The sequence below is a fragment of the Salmo salar genome, chromosome 07 (assembly GCF_965601325.2).
Source record: "Salmo salar chromosome 07, fSalSal1, whole genome shotgun sequence".
In the NCBI taxonomy this organism is placed as follows: Eukaryota; Metazoa; Chordata; class Actinopteri; order Salmoniformes; family Salmonidae; genus Salmo; species Salmo salar.
The window spans coordinates 42,384,725-42,407,591 of NC_138297.1; the positions used below are offsets into that span (position 1 = coordinate 42,384,725).

The 22,867-nt window shown below is 43.8% G+C and overlaps 1 protein-coding gene across 2 annotated transcripts in view; it reads right to left on the minus strand.

Annotated features, from left to right (window-relative positions):
- The window catches only part of LOC106609237 (striatin-interacting protein 1 homolog), a 46,023-nt gene that overhangs the window by 19,872 nt on the left and 3,284 nt on the right, over positions 1-22,867 (minus strand). For both annotated transcript variants that reach the window (XM_014207792.3, XM_082977650.1), the window contains exons 2-5: positions 17,960-18,029; positions 16,761-16,835; positions 13,208-13,342; positions 12,848-12,968 (exon numbers count right to left, since the gene is read on the minus strand). In XM_014207792.3, coding sequence (XP_014063267.1) covers positions 12,848-12,968; positions 13,208-13,342; positions 16,761-16,835; positions 17,960-18,029 — 401 coding nt within the window. The remainder of the gene's footprint in view (positions 1-12,847; positions 12,969-13,207; positions 13,343-16,760; positions 16,836-17,959; positions 18,030-22,867) is intronic.

Here is a 22,867-nt window from a genome sequence, read left to right on the forward strand (position 1 = left end):
GGAAACTCGGCTGAACAAGGACATGGATGAAATAAATCTAGGAGGCTTGATTTTTTTTTTTAAACATTCATTTTTATTAAAGAGCACATAAAGAAAATGTACCATACATACACAATTTATCTTTGCTGCCTTTACTAAGGAGCGTAGTTACATTCACATATTAAGGGTACATTTTGGCTGTATAGAGCAAATATTTCAAGAGTCTGAATAAGTATACAATTTGGATTAAGTCACACAAAAACAACAGAAACAAACAACAAGCCCATAAATTACAGAATAAGACCAGTGCGATATGTCAGGAACTCTGATCAGACACCTTCATACCTATGCTGTCGATGTTGCAAGATTGATGGAATTATCTCCATGTCAGCAAGTTCCCCGCATAGACCTAACCACATGTCTTTTGAAGGTGCATGTTCATTTTTACAGCATTTTGTTACACATTGCTTTGCTGATGCTAAAAGATGATCTATCAATTTAAGTGGAGAGGATTGGAGTGTATCCACAGGAACAATACCTAGAAGGAGATGACATGGGTCTGGTTGAATAATAATACCTGTGATGTCCTGAATAACATGGAGAATTTCAGACCAAAAAGACTGGATTTTCAGACATTGACAAAATATATGTCATAAAGTACCTATTTGTCCACACTGCCTCCAACACGTAGCTGCTATTCCTTTTTTTCATGTGATTAAGTTTATCAGGGCTCATAAAAAAATGATGTAGTACTTTGAATTGAAACTACATGTACCCTTGTTCGGTTACATGCAGTGGCTTTATATAGTATTTTCGATTTGTTCCCCCAGCTCTCTTCTGATATCTGCAACTGTAATTCAACCTGCCATGAGTTCCTAAGATGATCTAAAGATAATATTTGCATGTTAAGGATACTGTGATAAAAATTTGAAACGGTTCCAATGTTTTCGTCTAGGTGCCTTTTCTATGCATCAGCAAGACAGAATGGCAACATCGGGTAAGCTCAAGTGGGGTGGCGTGTGTCTCTTTGTTAACAACAACGTCTAATATTAAAGGAAGTCTCGAGGTTCTGCTCATCTGAGTTAGAATACCTCATGATAAACTGTAGACCATACTATTTACCGAGAGAGTTTTCACCTATATTTTTCGTCGGTCCATTTACCACCACAAACTCAAGCTGGCACTAAAACCGCACTCAATGAGCTGTATAGATCCATAAGTCAACAAGTAAACGCTCAGAGGCGCGCTCCTAGCGGCTGGTGATCTTAATGCAGGAAAACCAAAATCCATTTCTACCAGCATGTCAACTGTGCAACTAGAGGAGAGAAAAAACTAGATCACCTTTACTCCATACACAGAGACAAATACAAAGCTCTCCCTCACCCTCCATTTTGCAATTCTGACCATAACTCTATCCTCCTGATTCCTGCTTACAAGCAAAAACTCAAAACAGGAAGTACCAGTGACGGAAGTGGTCCAATGAAGCAAATGCTAAGCTACAGAACTGTTTCACTAGCACAGACTGGAATTTGTTCTGGGACTCATCCAATTGCATTTTCAGAGTTCATCACATCAGCCACTGGCTTCATTAATAAGTGCATTGACGACGTCGCCCCCACAGTGACGGTACTTACATATCCCAAAAAGAAGCCATGGTTTACAGGCAACATCCGCACTGAGCTAAAGGCTTGAGCTGACACTTTCAAGGAGCGGGACACTAACCCAGACGGTTATAAGAAATCCAGCTATGGCCTCCAACGAACAATCAAACAGGCAAAGTGTCAATACAGGACTAAGACCGAATCCTATTACACCGGCTCTGACGCTCGTCGGATGTGGCAGTGCTTGCAAACTATCACAGATTAGAAAGGGAAACCCAGCCGCAAGCTGCCCTGTGACACGAGACAAGCTAAATGCCTTATATGCTCACCTTGAAGCAACACTGAAACATATGTGAGAGCACCAGCTGTTTCAGACAACTGTGTGATCACCCTCTCCTGATGGGTGATGTGATCACCCTCAGCTGATGTGAGTAAGACCTTTTTTTTAAACTTTTATTTAACTAAGCAAGTCAGTTAAGAACAAATTCTTATTTTCAATGATGGCCTAGGAACAGTGGGTTAACTGCCTGTTCAGGGGTAGAACGACAGATTTGTACCTTGTCAGCTCAGGGATTTGAACTTGCAACCTTTCGGTTACTAGTCCAAGACTCTAACCACTTGGCTACCCTGCCGCCTCAAACAGGTTAACATTCACAAGGCCACAGGGCCAGACAGATTACCAGGACACGTACTCTGAGCATGCGCTGACCAGCTGGCAAGTGTCTTCACTGACATTTTAAACTTCTTCCTGACCCTGTATGTAATACCTACATGCTTTAAGCAGACCACCATAGTTCCTGTGCCCAAGAACGCCAAAGTAACCTGTCTAAATGACTATCGCCTCGTAGCACTCTGCAGCCGTAAAATGCTTAGAAAGGCTGGTCATGGCTCACATCAACACCATCATCCCAGACACCCTGCAATCTCTATTGCACTCCACACTGCCCTTTTCCACTTGGACAAAAGGAACACCTACGTGAGAATGCAGTTCATTGACTACATCTCAGTGTTCAACACCATAGTGCCCTCCAAGCTCATAATTTTTTACATTTCTGTAATTTAGCAGACGCTCTTATCCAAAGCGACCAACAGTAGCGAGTGCATACGTTTTCATATTTCTCGTACTGGTCCCCCATGGGATTCAAACCCACAACCCTGGTGTTGCAAGCGCCATGCTTTACCAACTGAGCCACACGGGACCAATCAATCATCACTAAGCTAAGGACAATGGAACTGAACACCTCCCTCTGCAACTGGATCCTGGACTTCCTGATGGGACACTTCCAGGTGGTGAGGGTAGGCAACAACACATTTGCCATGCTGACCCTCAAAACAGGGGCCCCTCAGGGGTGCATGCTTAGTCCCCTCCTGTACTCCCTGTTCACCCTTGACTGTGTGGCCGCTCAAAATGCTAACATCATTAAGTTTGCCAACGACATGACAGTGGTAGGCCTGATCACCGATGACGATGAGACCGCCTATAGGGAGGAGGTCAGAGACCTGGCAGTGTGATGCCAGGACAACAATCTCTCCCTCAACATCAGCAAGACAAAGGAGCTGATCGGGGACTGCAGGAAACGGAGGACCGAGTACGCCCCCATTCACATCGACAGGGCTGTAGTGGAGCAGATCAAGAGCTTCAAGTTCCTCAGTGTCCACATCACTAAGGATCTATCATGGTCCAAACACACCAACACAGTCGTGAAGTGGGCACGACAACACCTCTTCCCTCTCAGGAGGCTTAAAAGATTTGGCATGGGCCCTCAGATCCTGAAAAAGTTATACAGCTTCACCACTGAGAGCATCTTGACTGGCTGCATCACCACTTGGTATGGCAACTGCTTGGCATCCGACCGCAAGGCGCTACAGAGGGTAGGGCGTACGGCCCAGTATATCACGGTCAAGCTCCCTGCCATCCAGGACCTCTATACCAGGCGGTGTCAGAGGAAGGCCCTAAAAATTGACAAAGACTCCAGCCACCCAAGTCATATACTGTTCTCTCTGCTACCGCATGGCAAGGGGTACATATGCACCAAGTCTGGAACCAACAGGCCCTTGAACAGCTTCTGACCCCAAGCCATAACATGGCTAAATAGTTAGTTAAATAGTTAACCAAATAGCTACCTGGACTATCTGCATTGACCCTTTTTGCATACATTTTTCTGACTCACCACATACGCTGCTGCTACTGTCTGTCACTTTATTCCTAGTGTACATACATTATATGTACATATCTACCTCAATTACCTCGTACCCCTGCACATCGACTTGGTACTGGTACCCCTTGTATATAGCAAAGTTATCGTTGCTCATTACTTTTATTATTATGCGTTTGACTTTTGGATTATTTCTCTCTTTTTTCTCTCTGCATTGTTTGGAAGGGTCTGTAAGTAAGCATTCAACTGTTAGTCCATACCTGTTGTTTACGATGCATGTGACAAATTCTATTTAATTTGAAGTGACAACACAGCTTTATCACAACTGAGAATGAAGGCAGGATAAATAGCAGAGGAGAAATACTGAGAGAAAATTCCCTGTGTGTTTGCTCAGCAGCTTAACAGGTGCTACGAAATAATAGGAGGTGGCTGCTTGCCTGCTAAGGCTAAGCCGTAGAATCAGAGGTTGATAAGAGACCAAGACTAGAGGCGGCAGGAGCAGACAGAAGAGCACAAAGACTAAAGGAAGGAAACAAAGCCTTGAAGGCTTTGCCGCCTCGCCAGTGAGCTGTTTGAAGTGTGAATCAGAGGCCGGTGATCTGTCTCTTTCTCTCTGCTCTCACCCTGTTCTCTCTGCTCTTATCCCCCTCACTAAGAGCCAGCAGGTGCCTCATATCCTACGCTGAGGTCGAAGAGGGATGGAAGTGGGAGGTAGAAAGGAAAAGAAAGAGAGAATGGTGTAGTCATGAATTTACATTTCTGGTGAATATGTGTGAGTGTGTGCGTGTGCGCGTGCGCGTCTCTCTGCCTGTCTGTGAATGTGCGTGTGCGTGTGCATGTACAGTTGAAGTCGGAAGTTAACATACACCTTAGCCAAATACATTTAAACTCAGTTTTTCACAATTCCTGACATTTAATCCTAGTAAACATTCCCTGTCTTAGGTCAGTTAGGAACACCACTTTATTTTAAGAATGTGAAATGTCAGAATAATAGCAGAGAGAACGATTTATTTCAGCTTTTATTTCTTTCATCATATGCCCAGTGGGTCAGAGGTTTACATACACTCAATTAGTATTTGGTAGCATTGCCTATAAATTGTTTAACTTGGGTCAAACGTTTCGGGTAGCCTTACACAAACTTCCCACAATAAGTTGGGTGAATTTTGGCCCATTCCTCCTGACAGAGCTGGTGTAACTGAGTCAGGTTTGTAGGCCTTCTTGCTCGCACACGCTTTTTCAGTTCTGCCCACAAATGTTCCATAGGATTGAGGTCAGGGCTTTGTGATGGCCACTCCAATACCTTGACTTTGTTGTCCTTAAGCCATTTTGCCACAACTTTGGAAGTATGATTGTCCATTTGGAAGACCCATTTGCGACCAAACTTTAACTTCCTGACTGATGTCTTGAGATGTTGCTTCAATATATCCACATAATTTTCCATCCTCATGATGCCATCTATGTTGTGAAGTGCACCAGTCCCTCCTGCAGCAAAGCACCCCCACAACATGATGCTGCCACCCCCGTGTTTCACGGTTGGGGTGGTGTTCTTCGGCTTGCAAGCATCCCCCTTTTTCCTCCAAACATAACGATTGTCATTATGGCCAAACAGTTATTTTTTTGTTTCATCAGACCAGAGGACATGTCTCCAAAAGTACGATCTTTGTCCCCATGTGCAGTTGCAAGTTACCCGTTTCCTCCAGCATCTTCACAAGGTCCTTTGCTGTTGTTCTGGGATTGATTTGCACTTTTCGTACCAAAGTACGTTCATCTCTAGGAGACAGAACCCGTCTCCTTCCTGAGCGGTATGACGGCTGCATGGTCTCATGGTGTTTATACTTGCGTACTATTGTTTGTACAGATGAACGTGGTACCTTCAGGCGTTTGGAAATTGCTCCCAAGGATGAACCAGACTTGTGGAGGTCTACAATTTATTTTCTGAGGTTTTGGCTGATTTCTTTTGATTTTCCCATGATGTCAAGCAAAGAGGCACCGAGTTTGAAGGTAGGCCTTGAAATACATCCACAGGTACACCTCCAATTGACTCAAATAATGTAAATTAGCCTATCAGAAGCTTCTAAAGTCATGACATCCTTTTTTGGAATTTTCCAAGCTGTTTAAAGGCACAGTCAACTTAGTGTATGTAAACTTCTGGCCCACTGGAATTGTGATAAGGTGAATTATAAGTGAAATAATCTGTCTGTAAACAATTGTTGGAAAAATTACTTGTGTCATGCACAAAGTAGATGTCCTAACCGACCTTCCAAAACCTTAGTTTGTTAACAAGAAATTTGTGGAGTGGTTGAAAAACGAGTTTTAATGACTCCGACCTAAGTGTATGTAAACTTCTGACTTCAACTGTTTGTGCCTGTGTGTGTTTAATTCCACACTGTCCAGGGTCCCTCAGCAACACTCAGCAGGGATTAGCCTGGCTAGGGGGACGGACAGAAATACCCAACAGAAGAAACAGAACAGAGAGCCATTCCTGGACAATGATCGAGCTGTCTGTTTCCTCTCCACACACACATAGACCATGGCCTGTACCACCTCCCACCACCCCTAGTCACTCCCACCAGTATAATAATAAAAAATAGATGTTCAGTTCTGTCGCTGCTTTCCACTTCTCAGAGAAGATGCCCTGCACACGCACGCACGCACGCACACACGCACACACACACACACACACACACACACACCTGCTCCCCAATCAAATCTTAGCATCCAACTAATATTCCACCTAACCATTCAGCTATTATAAGCCTGGAAGGGATGAGAGAGCCAAGCCTATGGGTTCGTAGCCTCAATCCCACAGAACACACACACACACCAATTGATTAATAGACTGCTGAATGTATATATTTTCTCTCTTGCTTTGTCTGCTCTTTTCAATATTATGTCTATCTCTGGTAAGCTACCCAGGAAATGGCTGAAAATAGCCCATATTAATATATGTAGCCTTAGAAATAAGGTTCATGAAATCAATATCTTGCTAACATCAGATAACATTCATATTGATAAAGGAATTTATATGTTTAGTCATTACTTTAAAGAATTCCACCCTGAAACGTATTTAACGGTGTGAAATGTATTAGAATTATAAGACTATAATCCAATAATGTGTGTGTGAGACAAGTTAAGGGTGAGAAATGTATGGTTGAGAAAACAAAGGACAATTGAATTACACATGACCTGGTTGTACTGTAATTCTGAAAACTGACAACAGGAAAGAGGGCCTAATTATTATTAAACCCAGGGTCTTACGAACCTCGGGGAATTGGTCAAAGCTTAAATGATTATTAGTTATCATCATTGGGATTGAAAAATCTCGTGAGACACATATTAGCCATTTCTGAGACTCACTTAGATAATTCATTGGATGATACATCAGTAGCAATACAAGGATATAACATTTATAGAAGAGACAGAAATGCTTATGGGGGAGGAGTTGCTGTGTGTGTGTGTGTGTGTGATATATATATACACATACACTGCTCAAAAAAATAAAGGGAACACTAAAATAACACATCCCAGATCTGAATGAATGAAATAATCTTATTAAATACTTTTATCTTTACATAGTTGAATGTGCTGACAACAAAATCACACAAAAATAATCAATGGAAATCCAATTTATCAACCCATGGAGGTCTGGATTTGGAGTCACACTCAAAATTAAAGTGGAAAACCACACTATAGGCTGATCCAACTTTGATGTAATGTCCATAAAACAAGTCAAAATAAGGCTCAGTAGTGTGTGTGGCCTCCACGTGCCTGTATGACCTCCCTACAACGCCTGGGCATGCTCCTGATGAGGTGGCAGATGGTCTCCTGAGGGATCTCCTCCCAGACCTGGACTAAAGCATCCGCCAACTCCTGGACAGTCTGTGGTGCAACGTGGCGTTGGTGGATGGAGCGAGACATGATGTCCCAGATGTGCTCAATTGGATTCAGGTCTGGGGAACGGGCAGGCCAGTCCATAGCATCAATGCCTTCCTCTTGCAGGAACTGCTGACACACTCCAGCCACATGAGGTCTAGCATTGTCTTGCATTAGGAGGAACCCAGGGACAACCGCACCAGCATATGGTCTCACAAGCGGTCTGAGGATCTCATCTCTGTACCTAATGGCAGTCAGGCTACCTCTGGCGTCTGTCACATGTGCTCAGTGTGAACCTGCTTTCATCTGTGAAGAGCACAGGGCGCCAGTGGCGAATTTGCCAATCTTGGTGTTCTCTGGCAAATGCCAAACGTCCTGCACGGTGTTGGGCTGTAAGCACAACCCCCACCTGTGGACGTCGGGCCCTCATACCACCCTCATGGAGTCTGTTTCTGACCGTTTGAGCAGACACATGCACATTTGTGGCCTGCTGGAGGTCATTTCGCAGGGCTCTGGCAGTGCTCCTCCTTGCACCAAGGCGGAGGTAGCGGTCCTGCTGCTGGGTTGTTGCCCTCCTACGGCCTCCTCCACGTCTCCTGATGTACTGGCCTGTCTCCTGGTAGCGCCTCCATGCTCTGGACACTACGCTGACAGACACAGCAAACCTTCTTGCCACAGCTCGCATTGATGTGCCATCCTGGATGAGCTGCACTACCTGAGCCACTGGTGTGGGTTGTAGACTCCATCTCATGCTACCACTAGAGTGAAAGCACCGCCAGCATTCAAAAGTGACCAAAACATCAGCCAGAAAGCATAGGAACTGAGAAGTAGTCTGTGGTTACCACCTGCAGAACCACTCCTTTATTGGGGGTGTCTTGCTAATTGCCTATAATTTCCACCTGTTGTCTATTCCATTTCCACAACAGCATGTGAAATGTATTGTCAATCAGTGTTGCTTCCTAAGTGGGCAGTTTGATTTCACAGAAGTGTGATTGACTTGGAGTTACATTGTGTTGTTTAAGTGTTCCCTTTATTTTTTTGAGCAGTATATATATATATATATACAGAGCCATATCCCTGTAATGCTTAGAGGTTATCTTATGTCAAGTGATATTGAAGTGTTGTGGTTGCAGGTTCACTTGGCATATCTAAAGCATTTTCTTTTGGGGTGTTGCTATAGGCCACCAAGTGCTAACAGTCAGTATCTAAATAATATGTGAAATGCTTGATGTGATGTAAACAGAGAGGTCTACTTTCTTGGGGACCTGAATATTGACTGGTTTTCATCAAGCTGTCCGCTCAAGAGGAAGCTTCTTACTGTAACCAGTGCCTGTAATCTGGTTCAGGTTAGTAATCAACCTACCAGGGTGTTTACAAACACTACAGGAACAAGATCATCCACATGTATCGATCACATTTTTACTAATGCTGTAGAACTTTGTTCTAAAGCTATATCCGTACCCATTGGATGCAGTGATCACAATATAGTGGCTATATCCAGGAAAGCCAAAGTTCCAACAGCTGGACCTAAAATAGTGTATAAGAGATCGTACAAAAGATTTTGCTGTGACTCTTATGTGGATGATGTTAAACATATTTGTTGGTCTGATGTGATTAATGAGGAACCTCCAGACTGCGATTAAATTATGAAATTGCTTCTTCCAATTATTGATAAACATGCACCTGTTAAGAAACTGACTGTTAGAACTGTTAAGACTCCATGGATTGATGAGGAATTGAAAAACTGTATGGTTGAAAGAAATGGGGCAAAAGGAGTGGCTAATAAGTCTGGCTGTACATTTGACTGGTTTACTTAATGCAAATTGAGAAATTATGTGACCAAACTCAACAAAAAGAAGAAGAAACTTTTATGAAGCCAAGATCAATGATGGAAAAAAAACTTTGGAGTACTTTAAATTAAATTATGGGCAGAAAGACAAATTCAACTCCATCTTTCATCGAATCAGATGGCTTACTCATCACAAAACCATTTGATGTTGCCAATTATTTAAATAATTATTTCATTGGCAAAGTGGGCAAACTTAGGCAGGAAATGCCCACGACAAACATTGAGCAATTATAATCATGTATAAAAAAACAAATAATGAAAGTAAAGCAGAGCAAGTTTGAATTTTGTAAAGTTAGTGTGGGAGAGGTGGAAAAATCATTGTTAACGATCAATAATGACAAACCTTCTGGCATTGACAACTTAGATGGAAAGCTACTGAGGATGGTAGCTGACTCTATAGCAACTCCTATCTGTCATATTTTAAATATGAACCTAGAGGAAAGTGTTTGTCCTCAGGCCTGGAAGGAAGCCAAATTAATTCCGCTACCCAAGAATAGTAAAGCGGCCTTTACTGGTTCTAACAGCAGACCTATAAGCTTGCTGCCAGCTCTTAGCAAACTGTTGGAAAAAAATTGTGTTTGACCAAATACAATGCTATTTCTCTGTAAACAAATTAACAACAGACTTTCAGCATGCTTATAGAGAAGGGCACTGAACATGTACTGCACTGACACAAATGACTGATGATTGGTTGAAAGAAATTGATAATAAGAAGATTGTGGGAGCTGTACTGTTAGATTTCAGTGCAGCCTTTGATATTATTGACCATAACCTGTCGTTGAAAAAAAACGTAGGTGCTATGGCTTTTCAACCTCTGCCATATCGTGGATTCAGAGCTCTCTATCTAATAGAACTCAAAGGGTTTTCTTTAATAGAAGCGTCTCTAATGTCAAACATGTGAAGTGTGGTGTACCGCAGGGCAGCTCTCTAGGCCCTCTACTCTTTTATATTTTTACCAATGACCTGCCATTGGCATTAAACAAAGCATGTGTGTCCATGTATGCTGATGATTCAACCATATATGCATCAGCAACCACAGCTAATGAAGTCACTGAAACCCTTAACAAAGAGTTGCAGTCTGTTTTGGAATGGGTGGCCAGTAATAAACTGGTCCTGAACATCTCTAAAACTAAGAGCATTGTATTTGGTAAAAATCATTCAATAAGTGCTAGACCTCAGCTGAATCTGGTAATGAATGGTGGGGCTGTTGAACAAGTTGAAGAAATTACTTGGCGTTACCTTAGATTGTAAACTGTCATGGTCAAAACATATAGATTCAATGGTTGCAAAGATGGGGAGCGGTATAGCCGTAATAAAGAGATGCTCTGCTTTTTTGACACCACTCCAAAAAGCAAGTTCTGCAGGCTCTAGTTTTGTCTAATCTTGATTATTGTCCAGTCGTGTAGTCCAGTGCCGCAAGGAAAGACCTAGTTCAGCTGCACCTGGCCCAGAACAGAGCGGCATGTTTTGCTCTTAATTGTAATCAGAGGGCTAATATTAATACTATGTATTCCAGTCTCTCTTGGCTAAGAGTTGAGGAGAGACTGACTGCATCACTTATTTTAATAAGAAACATTAATGTGTTGAAAATCCCAAATTGTTTGCATAGTCAACTTACACACAGCTCTGACACACACACTTATCCCACCGGACATGCCACCAGGGGTCTTTTCATAGTCCCCAAATCCAGAACAAATTCAAGAAAACGTACAGTATTATACACAGCCCTTATTGCATGGAACTTCCTTCCATCTCATATTTCTCAAATAAACAGCAAACCTGGTTTCAAAAAACAGATAAAGCAACACCTCGCGGCACAACAACTCTCCCCTATTTGACCTAGATAGTTTGTGTGTATGCATTGATATGTAGGCTACGTGTGCCTTTTTAAAAATGTATGTAGTTCTGTCCTTGTCTAATGATGTTCTGTATTATGTCATTCTGTATTATGTTTCATGTTTTGTGTGGACCCCAGGAAGATTAGCTGCTGCTTTTGCAACAGCTAATGGAGATCCTAATAAAATACCAAATGCCAAATCAGCACCATCTCTACCAGCAACTACCTACGGCATTCCTACTTGGCAGATTAGTCAATGGCTGGGGATGGTAGAGACCTAAAGTACTGAGGCAGCAGTAGATTTGTCATTAGGGAGAGGAGGAACCTCAGGCAGGAAGGACACAGAGGAGTTGACTCCGGAGGAGAGAGGAACAGTGGGTATGCTTATGTGATGCCCTTTCTTTGTAAGAGCTGTTTGAAAAGCCCACCTGAAATTGTACAGAGTACAAAACATTAAGAACACCTGGTCTTTCCATGACATAGACTGACCAGATAAATCCAGGTGAAAACTATGATCCCTTATTGAAGTCACTTGCTATATCCACTTCAAATCAGTGTAGATGAAGGGGAGGAGAGGTTAAAAAATGATTTTTAAGCCTTGAGACAATTGAGACATGGATTGTGTATGTGTACCATTCAGAGGGTGAATGGGCAAGATAAAATATTTAAACGCCTTTGAACGGGGTATGGTAGAAGGTGCCAGGCGCACCGGTTTATGTCAAAAACTGCAACGCCGCTTGGTTTTTCCAAGCATGTGTATCAAAAATGGTCCACCACCCAAAGGACATCCAGCCAACTTGACACAACTTTGGGAAGCAACTTTGGGAAGCTTTCTCCTACTGTATCTCTTTACCCTGTTGTATCTTTCTCCTACTGTATCTCTTTCCTCGTTGTATCTTTCTCTTACTGTATCTCTTTCTCCAACTCCAGCGAACAACTAATGAGAGTAAATGCTACTGTGTACAATCCCTGTAGCATTAAAGGCCCAGTGCATTCAAACACGTGATTTTCCTGTGTTTTAAATACATTTCCAACCTATGAGGTTGGAATAATACTGTGAAATATTTTTTATTTTTTAAATGTTGATGCCCTTTTAGTGTAAGAGTTGTTTAAAAAGGCTGCCTGAAATTTCAGCTTGTTTTGGTGGGATGGAATTTAGGCCTGCCTTGGTGTTAATAGACCAATAAGAAAGATTTCCAAACCTCTCTGCCAATAACTGCTAGTTTTCAGTTTTCCCCTCCCAACTCCCAGACAGTCCTAGCAAAATTCTTGCTTGAGAAATTGTTCTTTGCTAAGAAACTATTTATTTTTGTTTCCTTTTGACCATTTTAATTGAAAACAATAATAGTAAGGTACTTAATTGTCACCCTGTAAATGATTTGATATTGAGATAAAAAAATAGCTGCATTGGACCATTAAATCAAGGAGGAGGTAAGCGCTAACCACAGTGGTGCTAACGCTAGCTGAGAAACACAACAATACATGAATTACGAGACATTGTGGCTGTTGTGGTAGCGTTATGGTGCGATTGTAGTAATGTCGTCCTACTCACTCTATCTCCATGCTCAGCAGCTCCAGGAGAGCGGTGAAGATGCCCATGTCATACAGCAGGAACACATTGTGGCGAGACCAGTGGATCACGTCCGCATCCGTGTCACACTCATCAAACACCCCTGGGGAACGCCACACATATTCTTCAACAGATGCTCACTCACCACACAACACTCTCAAAGGACTCTGAAGGACTCAAGCATAAATACTGTACATGTCCTCTGTTTCATAAGAAAATGTTGGTCAGAGAAATCGCAAGGGAAATATTTAAATATTCCCTTAATCTCCTAGATGCATGTCAAAATATCCTACAGCCAAAGCAAATGATCTTGTAGTGTGCAGTGACGGTGATGATGATTACCCTGTGCCAGGTAGAGGATGGCCCGGGCCACCTTCAGCCTCTTGTCCCGGTCAGTGACCTCCAGAGCATCTAGTAGTCTCATCACATAGGACTTCTGCTGCTCCTGACCCAGCTCAATCCACCTCCTCCGCCGCACTGCAGAGAGACAGGGACAGAGTGAAAGAGACCAGGTGAGTCTTGGTGACTTTGTGTGACCTTGTGACTGAGCTTGTACGTCTGTCGTTCTCTTATTCTCGCTCACTCTATCTATTCACTTACTTCTCCCATTCCCTCACTCTACCTCACTTTGTATTTTCTTCGTCCATTCTCACTTTCTCTTTTCTTTGTCCGCCCTCTCTCCCTCCCTCTCTTTTTCACACGTGAAAAAGATTGGCTGGGATCAGCTCTGGTCATTAAACTCACACTGACCCAGGAGCAGCTAGTGGTCTCAGAGTCAAAGTGACCTGGCTTCAGCTCACATGCATGGTCACAGCAGGCTATTTCAGCCCTGGCCAGGTATAGCAGTACACACACACTGATCACTGATCACCCACTGTGAACGCTCACTAAAGAGAAAAGAATGCCAGGATCCAACATCAAGGCAACAACACCTTTAACTTCTAGGCTATGAGAGATTGATTCCTAAAAGTGAAGAATAGTGTATAAATAGGAATGTTTCTGACCTTTATTTTTTTTACCACAACTCTTGGGATTCTTGTAGGACGTCATGATTAATGGAATTAAAATGGCTAGTCAGTTCCTCTCTTTTAGTAGACATATTCTGACATGTAGTGCCTCCAGAAAGAATTCATACTTATTCCACACTTTGTTGTGTTACAGCCTGATTCCAGAATGTATTAAATAGATTTTTTTTACCCATCTACACCCAATGCGTCATAATGACAAAGTGAAAACATATATTTTTAACATTTTTGCAAACGTATCGAAAGTGAAATACAGAAATATCACATTTACATAAGTTTACACATGTGAGTCTTTCTGGGTAAGTCTAAGAGCTTTGCATACCTAGATTGTACAATATTTGCACATTATTATTATTTTTTATTCTTTAAGCTCTGTCATGTTGGTTGTTGATCATTGCAAGACAACCAGTCTTGCCATAGACTTTCAAGTTGCTTTAGGTCTAAACTGTAACAAGGCCACTCAGGGACATTCAATGTCGTCTTGGTGACCAACTCCAGTATATATATTTGGCCTTATGTTTTAGGTTATTGTCCTGCTGAAAGGTGAATTTGTCTCCCAGTGTCCAGTGGAAAGCAGACTGAATCTAGTTTTACTCTAGGATTTTTATTCCGTTAATTTACATTCCGCCCAAACTAAAACTCTTGTCCTAGACATGCATATCCATAACATGATGCACCCACCACCATGCTTGAAAATATGAAGAGTGGTACTCAGTGATGTTTTCATCCATCCTCAGTTTCCTCTTATCGCACAGCCTTTAATCTCTGTAACTGTTTTAAAGTTACCATTGGCCTCATGGTGAAATTCTTGAGTGGTTTCCTTCCTCTCCGGCAACTAAGTTAGGAAGGAGGCCTGTATTTTTGCAGAGACTGAGTGCATTTATACACCATCCAAAGTGTAATTAATAACATCACCATGCTCAAAGGGATATTCAATGTCTGCTTTAAAAAAAATTTTTGGGACCAATAGGTGCCCTTCTTTGCGAGGCATTGTAAAACCTCCCTAGTCTTTGTGGTTGAATCTGTGTTTGAAATTCACTGCTGGGCCTGAAAGATAATTGTATTTGTGAGTAACAGAGATGAGGTAGTCATTCAAAAATCATGTTAACACTATTATTATTCATACAACTTGTGACATGTTAAGCAAATTTTTACACCTGAACGTATTTAGGCTTGCCATAATAAAGGAGTTGAATACTTATTGACTCAATACATTTCAGCTTTTCATTTTTAATTCATTTGTAAAAATGTAATAATGTCGAAAAACAGAATTCCACTTTGAAATGGAGTATTGTGTGTAGGCCTGTGACACAAAATCTAATTTTAATCCATTTTAAATTCAGGCTGTAACAACAACATTTGGAAAACGTGAGGGGGTGTGAATACTTGCTGAAAGCACTATAACTCTGACAAAACTTCACTGTATAAAGTTCATCCCATGTAACTTTTAATGCGCAGCTCTGATAAGTGCTCTGATAATGTCATTGTGATAAAAGTGCTCGGAGAGTAGCGACACAGGTGACATGGGTGCATACAGATTTAGCAGTGATGGAGAGTGGCAGTCTGGCAGATGTGTTAAAACATTGATGAGGGCCCCGTCACCGTTTGACATATTTTAAACCCAGATACGGAGAGTCAGCACATCTCCTATCTCTCTCTGCAGCACAGACAGCCAGCCAAGCTTTCCACTGAGCCATCTATTCATTCCTATTGGCTTTAGGGAAACACAGTAGGGAAGAACAAGACCTAGCCTAGCTCTCTTAGGTCATTTAATGTGCTGCAGCTGCAACAAAGTCGCCCTTTGGGGACAATAAAGCTCTGTGGAACTGAATGTCTGGCGCTACACATTATGTATTATTACTCATTATGAACCTTCCTTACTCCGCTTTCTTCCTAAGCGGAGTAAGAATACAACCACATTTACAGTACAGCAACAAACTGGGCAGAGTTTCAGAGAATATGAGAGGGGTTGAATGAGTATGGAGATTAGATCAACAAAATGGACATGGTCCAATTCATCAGGTCAATACGATTCACATTAGGAGATGAAACGGAATCGACCAGCTGTTTAATAACAATGCTCATGATACGGAACAGTTGGTCACAGTAGGCGGCTACGGCTGTTAGCTGTGGTTTTGCAGCGTATAGATAAGGCAGCTCTGTTTGTCATGGCGCTAAGAGAGACAGCGGCTGCAGAGCAGAGTTTGGCAAGATGTGTGTGTTCCTGTATGTGTGTGTGTGTGTGTGTGTGTGTGTGTGTGTGTGTCACCTTCTCCTAAAACCTCTTGCTGAAAGTGTCAGGTTAGAACAAGCAATCAGACACACACACCACTGTGCAGTACAGTTCCTTCTCTCCCTCTGAACCACTCAGAGAAAAAGGGAAACGTTACACCTGGCAGCGGTCAATTAATCAGCTCCCTCGAGCCTCTGTCCTTCTCCCTCTTTCAGACTTTCTTTCTCCAGACGATTACCAGGACGGGAATCCATTCCGTTACACATCTACATACTCTCTCTCCGTAAACACTAGAATAACAGGCAAACACAGAGGGTATGCAAACAAACAGTGTGTTCAAGGTGAGTCAGAAAGCCCTTTGGCACACTCACTGCTTTCGGAAAAAAATGCGCGCGCGCACACACACACACACACACACACACACACACACACACACACACACACACACACACACACACACACACACACACACACACACACACACACACACACACACACACACACACACACACACACACACACACACACACACACACACACACACACACACACACACACACACACACAAATTATGACAGTCATGTAGCGTTGGCTGGAAAGACAAAACCACCACTGACAGACACGAAGGTAACAGTACCATGGCTCCTGAAATCCTCCTCAAAGTAGTCCCTGTTGAGGGCGAACTCAGGCTCCTCCGTGTAACTGTATATCTCTGTGGACAAACAGGAGACAGGGGAACCATCAGACAAACAGGATGACATGTAGTACTGTACTGAAGGATTCAACAGAGGTAATGTCATGAAAGACATCACGAGGTATACTGTAGTGGAAGCCCTGTATGGCTCAGTCGGTAAAGCATGGCACTTACAGTGCCAGGATTGTGGGTTTGATTCCTGGGGCCACACATTTGTCAAATTTATGGATCCAATGTAACTAGGTCGCTTTGGATAAAAGTATCTGCTAAATTGCATATCTTATAATTTAAGGGCTCCCGAGTGGCACAGCGGTCTAAGGCATTGCATCTCAGTGCAAGAGGTGTCACTACAGTCCCTGGTTGGAATCCAGGCTGTATCACATACGGCCGTGATTGGGAGTCCCATAGGGCGGTGCACAATTGGCCCAGCATCATCCAGGTTTGGCCGGGGTAGGCCGTCATTGTAATTAAGAATTTGTTCTTAACTGACTTGCCTAGTTAATTAAAAGGTTAAATCAAAAATGTAAATTATTATAAGCCAACTGTTTCATTAAGTCCCTTTCATAAAAAAATATATTTTGGCTCCCAGTTATCCTTTCTGTAGAGTGTTTTTATTAGATTCATGACATCGCTGACTAATCCTTCTTCAGCGAGTATACAGTAGTTAAATCTCAACAGTCACCACAGCCTGAGGAACAGTCACAAGAGAGCAACTGTAGTGTCTGTGTTTGTGTAAGCTAATGTCTCAGTGGGACGAGCTACCTAACCAAAGCAGCTGCATTCAACAAGGGAAAACTATGATCTCGCATTAAATCAATCAATCACATGTAGCTGCTGACAGTGCAGCACTGTACTACACTATACTGTAGCACATTTTGTTGCAGTGACTAGCTTCTGGTTATGAACAGCACATAAGACGGAGCATATCCCTTGTGGGTATACTGGAACAGCAGCGATCACCAATTCTCCTGGAAAGCTACAGTGGTTGCCTTGCATGATTTTGCTCCAGCAACTGTTCCAACTAATCAACTGGACTTGATACTTAGTTGAATAAGGTGTTTTGTGGTTGGAACAAAAGCCCGCCCAGTAGCTGCCCTAGGTCTACGGTTGGTGAGCGCTAGGTTAGGGTTTAAGGACCTTACCTGAGAGTTCAGGGGTCAGGCTGTCTGTGTCCCCATACTCAAACTCCAGGTTAGGGGACTCCATGGAGCTCTGAAAACAGAAAACAACACTGAAGTCTAGGCAGAACCGCAAAGGGAAATTAAGGCGCGCACACACACACACACACACACACACACACACACACACACACACACACACACACACACACACACACACACACACACACACACACACACACACACACCACACACACACACACACACACACACACACACACACACACACACACACACACACACACACACACACACTTCCTTTATAACCACAGAAATCACACAGTTCAGGTTCTTCCACTCACTGTTCTTCCTTCTCGGATGGGTAACCACATTTGTTGAGCTTTCTTTTCCGCATGGCAAATACTGAACGAGAGGGGCGGAGGAGTCAACATGCCCTACATTTCAGAGTGGGTTAACGTACGTATCCAGTTAAGGGTCTTTGATGCCGCTCTGACATTAGCCTCACCCCATGACTACTGCTTGCCCTCTGAGCATTTTACTACAGGACCTCATAGTACACACACATACGCATGCACACACACGCCTAGAGAGACATATACACACACACACACACTCTGAAACACAGTATGTACACACACACACACACACACACACACACACACACACACACACACACACACACACACACACACACACACACACACACACACACACACACACACACACACACACACACACACACACACACACACACACACACACACACACACACACACACACACACACACAGCGGGAATAAGGACAGAGACAGAGCCCATCTCTGTTAGCCGTCATAGCTGCTAAAAGCATTATTTTCCCAGGTTGAGACAGACCGATACAGTATGCACGATCTCACCAGTTATCAAAGCACCACAAAACAACAACATTCACATACTGCCAGCCAATACAAAAGACCATAGCACTTGGATAGAGACAGACTAGACTTTGAAATAGGTTAAGGACCGCCGTTAGTCAGCCTTGAGCGAGTGTCTCAGCAGCAATTTAGTGAGAGAGAAAATTACAGCTAATCACGGTCCTTAAATGGCATGTGTCAGTGGCTGAGCCGTTGCTGAAATGCGAGGACTGTCTGTAGTTGTTTTTCATGCATCCTACCACAGAAGGGCAGCAATAGTCAGGGATAGGCTAACATCTGTAATTCATTGGAACCTGAAGCACCCAAAGCCTCAGAAAATGTCTGTCAGATTAGGTTGAGATTCAATAGGAGGGATTGAAAATGTAAGAATCGTTTGGCCTAATGACTTGTTCATTTAAAATACATTGGGCCCAGATCCCACTCCAGATGGAGACTTGTTGTGTATTATGAGGTGGTTTTCAGTTCCAAACACCATCTGAGAGCTAAGACGTACTAGAGCGAAATAAACTCAGCAAAAAAAAAAAACGTTCTCTCACAGTCAACTGCATTTATTTTCAGCACACTTAAGATGTGTAAATATTTATATGAACATAACAAGATTCAACAACTGAGACATAAACTGAACAAGTTCCACAGACATGTGACTAACAGAAATTGAATAATGTGTCCCTGAACAAAGGGGGTGCAGTATCTGGTGTGGCCACCAGCTGCGTTAAGAACTGCAGTGCATCTCCTCCTCGTGGACTGCACCAGATTTTCCAGTTCTTGCTGTGAGATGTTACCCCACTCTTCCACCAAGGCACCTGCAAGTTCCCGGACATTTCTGGAGGGAATGGCTCTAGCCCTCACCCTCCGATCCAACAGGTCCCAGACGTGCTCAATGGGATTGAGATCCGGGCTCTTCGCTGGCCATGGCATAACACTGACATTCCTGTCTTGCAGGAAATCACACAAAGAACGAGCAGTATGGCTGGTGGAATTGTCATGCTGGAGGGTCATGTCAGGATGAGCCTGCAGGAAGGGTACCACATGAGGGAGGAGAATGTCTTCCCTGTAATGCACAGCGTTGAGATTGCCTGCAATGACTACAAGCTCAGTCCGATGATGCTGTGACACACGGCCCAGACCATGACGGATCCTCCACCTCCAAATCGATCCCGCTCCAGAGTACAGGCCTCGGTGTAACGCTCATTCCTTCGACGATAAACGCGAATCCGACCATCAACCCTGGTGAGACAAAACCGCGACTCGTCATTGATGAGCACTTTTTGCCAGTCCTGTCTGGTTCAGCGATGGTGGGTTTGTGCCCATAGGCGACGTTGTTGCCGGTGACGTCTGGTGAGGACTTGCCTTACAACAGGCCTACAAGCCCTCAGTCCAGTGTCTCTCAGCCTATTGCGGACAGTCTGAGCACTGATGGAGGGATTGTGCGTTCCTGGTGTAACTTGGGCAGTTGTTGTACCTGTCTCACAGGTGTGATGTTCGGATGTACCGATCCTGTACAGGTGTTGTTACACGTGGTCTACCACTGCAAGGACGATCAGCTGTCCGTCCTGTCTCCCTGTAGCGCTGTCTTAGGCGTCTCACAATACGGACATTGCAATTTATTGCCCTGGCCATATCTGCAGTCCTCATGCCTCCTTGCAGCATGCCTAAGGCACATTCACGCAGATGAGCAGGGACCCTGGGCAACTTTCTTTTGGTGTTTTTCAGAGTCTGTAGAAAGACCTCTTTAGTGTCCTAAGTTTTCATAACTGTGACCTTAATTGCCTACTGTCTGTAAGCTGTTAGTATCTTAACGACCGTTCCACAGGTGCACGTTCATTAATTGTTTATGGTTCATTGAACAAGCATGGGAAACAGTGTTAAAACCCTTTACAATGAAGGTCTGTGAAGTTATTTGGATTTTTACAAATTATCGTTGAAAGACAGGGTCCTGAAAAAGGTATGTTTCTTTTTTTGCTGAGGTTACATGTGATGAGTAATGTAAGATATGTAAACATTATTAAAGTGGCATTATTTAAAGTGACTAGTGGTCCATTTATTAGTGTCCAGTGATTGGGTAACAAAGTCAGCAGCAGCCTCTCTGAGTTAGTGATTGCTGTTTAGCAGTCTGATGTCCTTGAGACAGAAGCTGTTTTTCAATCTCTCGGTCCCAGCTTTGATGCATCTGTACTGACCTCCCCTTCTGGATGATAGCGGTGTGAACAGGCAGTGGCTCGGGTGGTTGTTGTCCTTGATGATTGTTTTGGCCTTCCTGTGACGTCGGGTGTTGTAGGTGTCATGGAGGACAGATAATTTGCCCCCGCAGATGCGTTGCGCAGACCGCACCACCATCTGGAGAGCCTTGTGTTTGAGGGCGGTGCAGTTGCTGTACCAGGCTGTGATACAGCCCGACGGGATGCTCTCAATTGTGCATCTGTAAAGGTTTGTGAGGTTTTGGGTGACAAGCCAAATTTCTTCAGCCTCCTGAGGCTGAAGAAATTCGCTGTTGCACCTTCACCACACTGTATGTGTGGGTGGACCATTTCAGTTTGTCTGTGATGTGTACGCCCAGGAACTTAAAACTTTCCACCTTCTCCACTGCTGTCCCTTCGATGTGGATGGGGGTTTGCTCCCTCTGCTGTTTCCTGAAGTCCACGATCATCTCCTTTGTTTTGTTGACATTGAGTGAGAGGTTGTTTTCCTGACACCACACTCGAGTGCCCTCACCTCCTACCTGTAGGCTGTCTCGTCATTGTTGGTGATCAGGCCCTCTACTGTTGTGTCATCTGCAAACTTGATTCTTGAGTTGGATGCCTGCATGGCCATGCAGTCGTGGGTAACAAGGAGTACAGGAGAGGGCTGAACACACACCCTTGTGGGGCCCCAGTGTTGAGGGTCAGCGAAGTGGAGATGTTGTTTCCTACCTTCACCACCTGGTGGCAGCCCATCAGAAAGTCCAGGACCTAGTTGCACAGGGCGTGGTTGAGACCCAGGGCCTCCAGCTTGATGATGAGCTTGGAGGGTACTATGGTGTTGAACGCTGAGCTGTAGTCAATAAACAGCATTCTTACATAGGTATTCTTTTTGTCCAGATGGGATAGGGACGTGTGCAGTGTGATGGCGATTGCGTCATCTGTGGACCTGTTGGGGCGGTATGCAAACTGAAGTGGGTCTAGGGTGGCCGGTAAGGTGGCGGTGATATGATCCTTGACTAGCCTCTCAAAGCACTTCATGATGACAGGAGTGAGTGCTACGGTGTGGTAGTCATTTAGTTCAGTTAATTATGCCTTCTTGGGTACAGGAACAATGGTAGCCATCTTGAAGCATTTGGGGAAGCAGACTGGGATAGGAAGCGATTGAATATGTCTGTAAACACACCAGCCAGCTGGTCTGCACATGCTCTGAGGACGCGGCTAGGGATGCCGTCTGGGCCAGCAGCCTTGTGAGGGTTAACAAGTTTAAATGTTTTACTCACGTCAGCCACTGAGAAGGAGAGGGGGGGACACCGCAGTCTTTGTCAGCGAGCCGCGACGGTGGCACTGTATTATCCTCAAAGCGGGCAAAGAAGGTGTTTAGTTTGTCTGGAAGCGTGACATCGGTGTCCGTGACATGGCTGTTTTTGTAGTCCATGATTTCCTGTAGACCCTGCCACATATGTCTCGTGTCTGAGCCGTTGAATTGCGACTCCACCTTGTCCCTGTACCGGCATTGTGCTTGTTCGATTGCCTTGCGGAGGGAATAACTGCACTGTTTATATTCAGCCATATTTCCAGACCTCTTTTCATGGTTAAATGCGGTGAATCGCACTTTCAGTTTGGCGCGAATTCTGCCATCCATCCACGGGTTTCTGGTTAGGGTTGGAAAATGAAAATAAACCAAAACACACCTCCAGGCTGTGTAAGGGTTATTTGACCAAGAAGGAGAGTGATGGAGTGCTGCATCAGATGACCTGGCCTCCAATCACCCAACCTCAACCCAATTGAGATCGTTTGAGATGAGTTGGACCGCAGAGT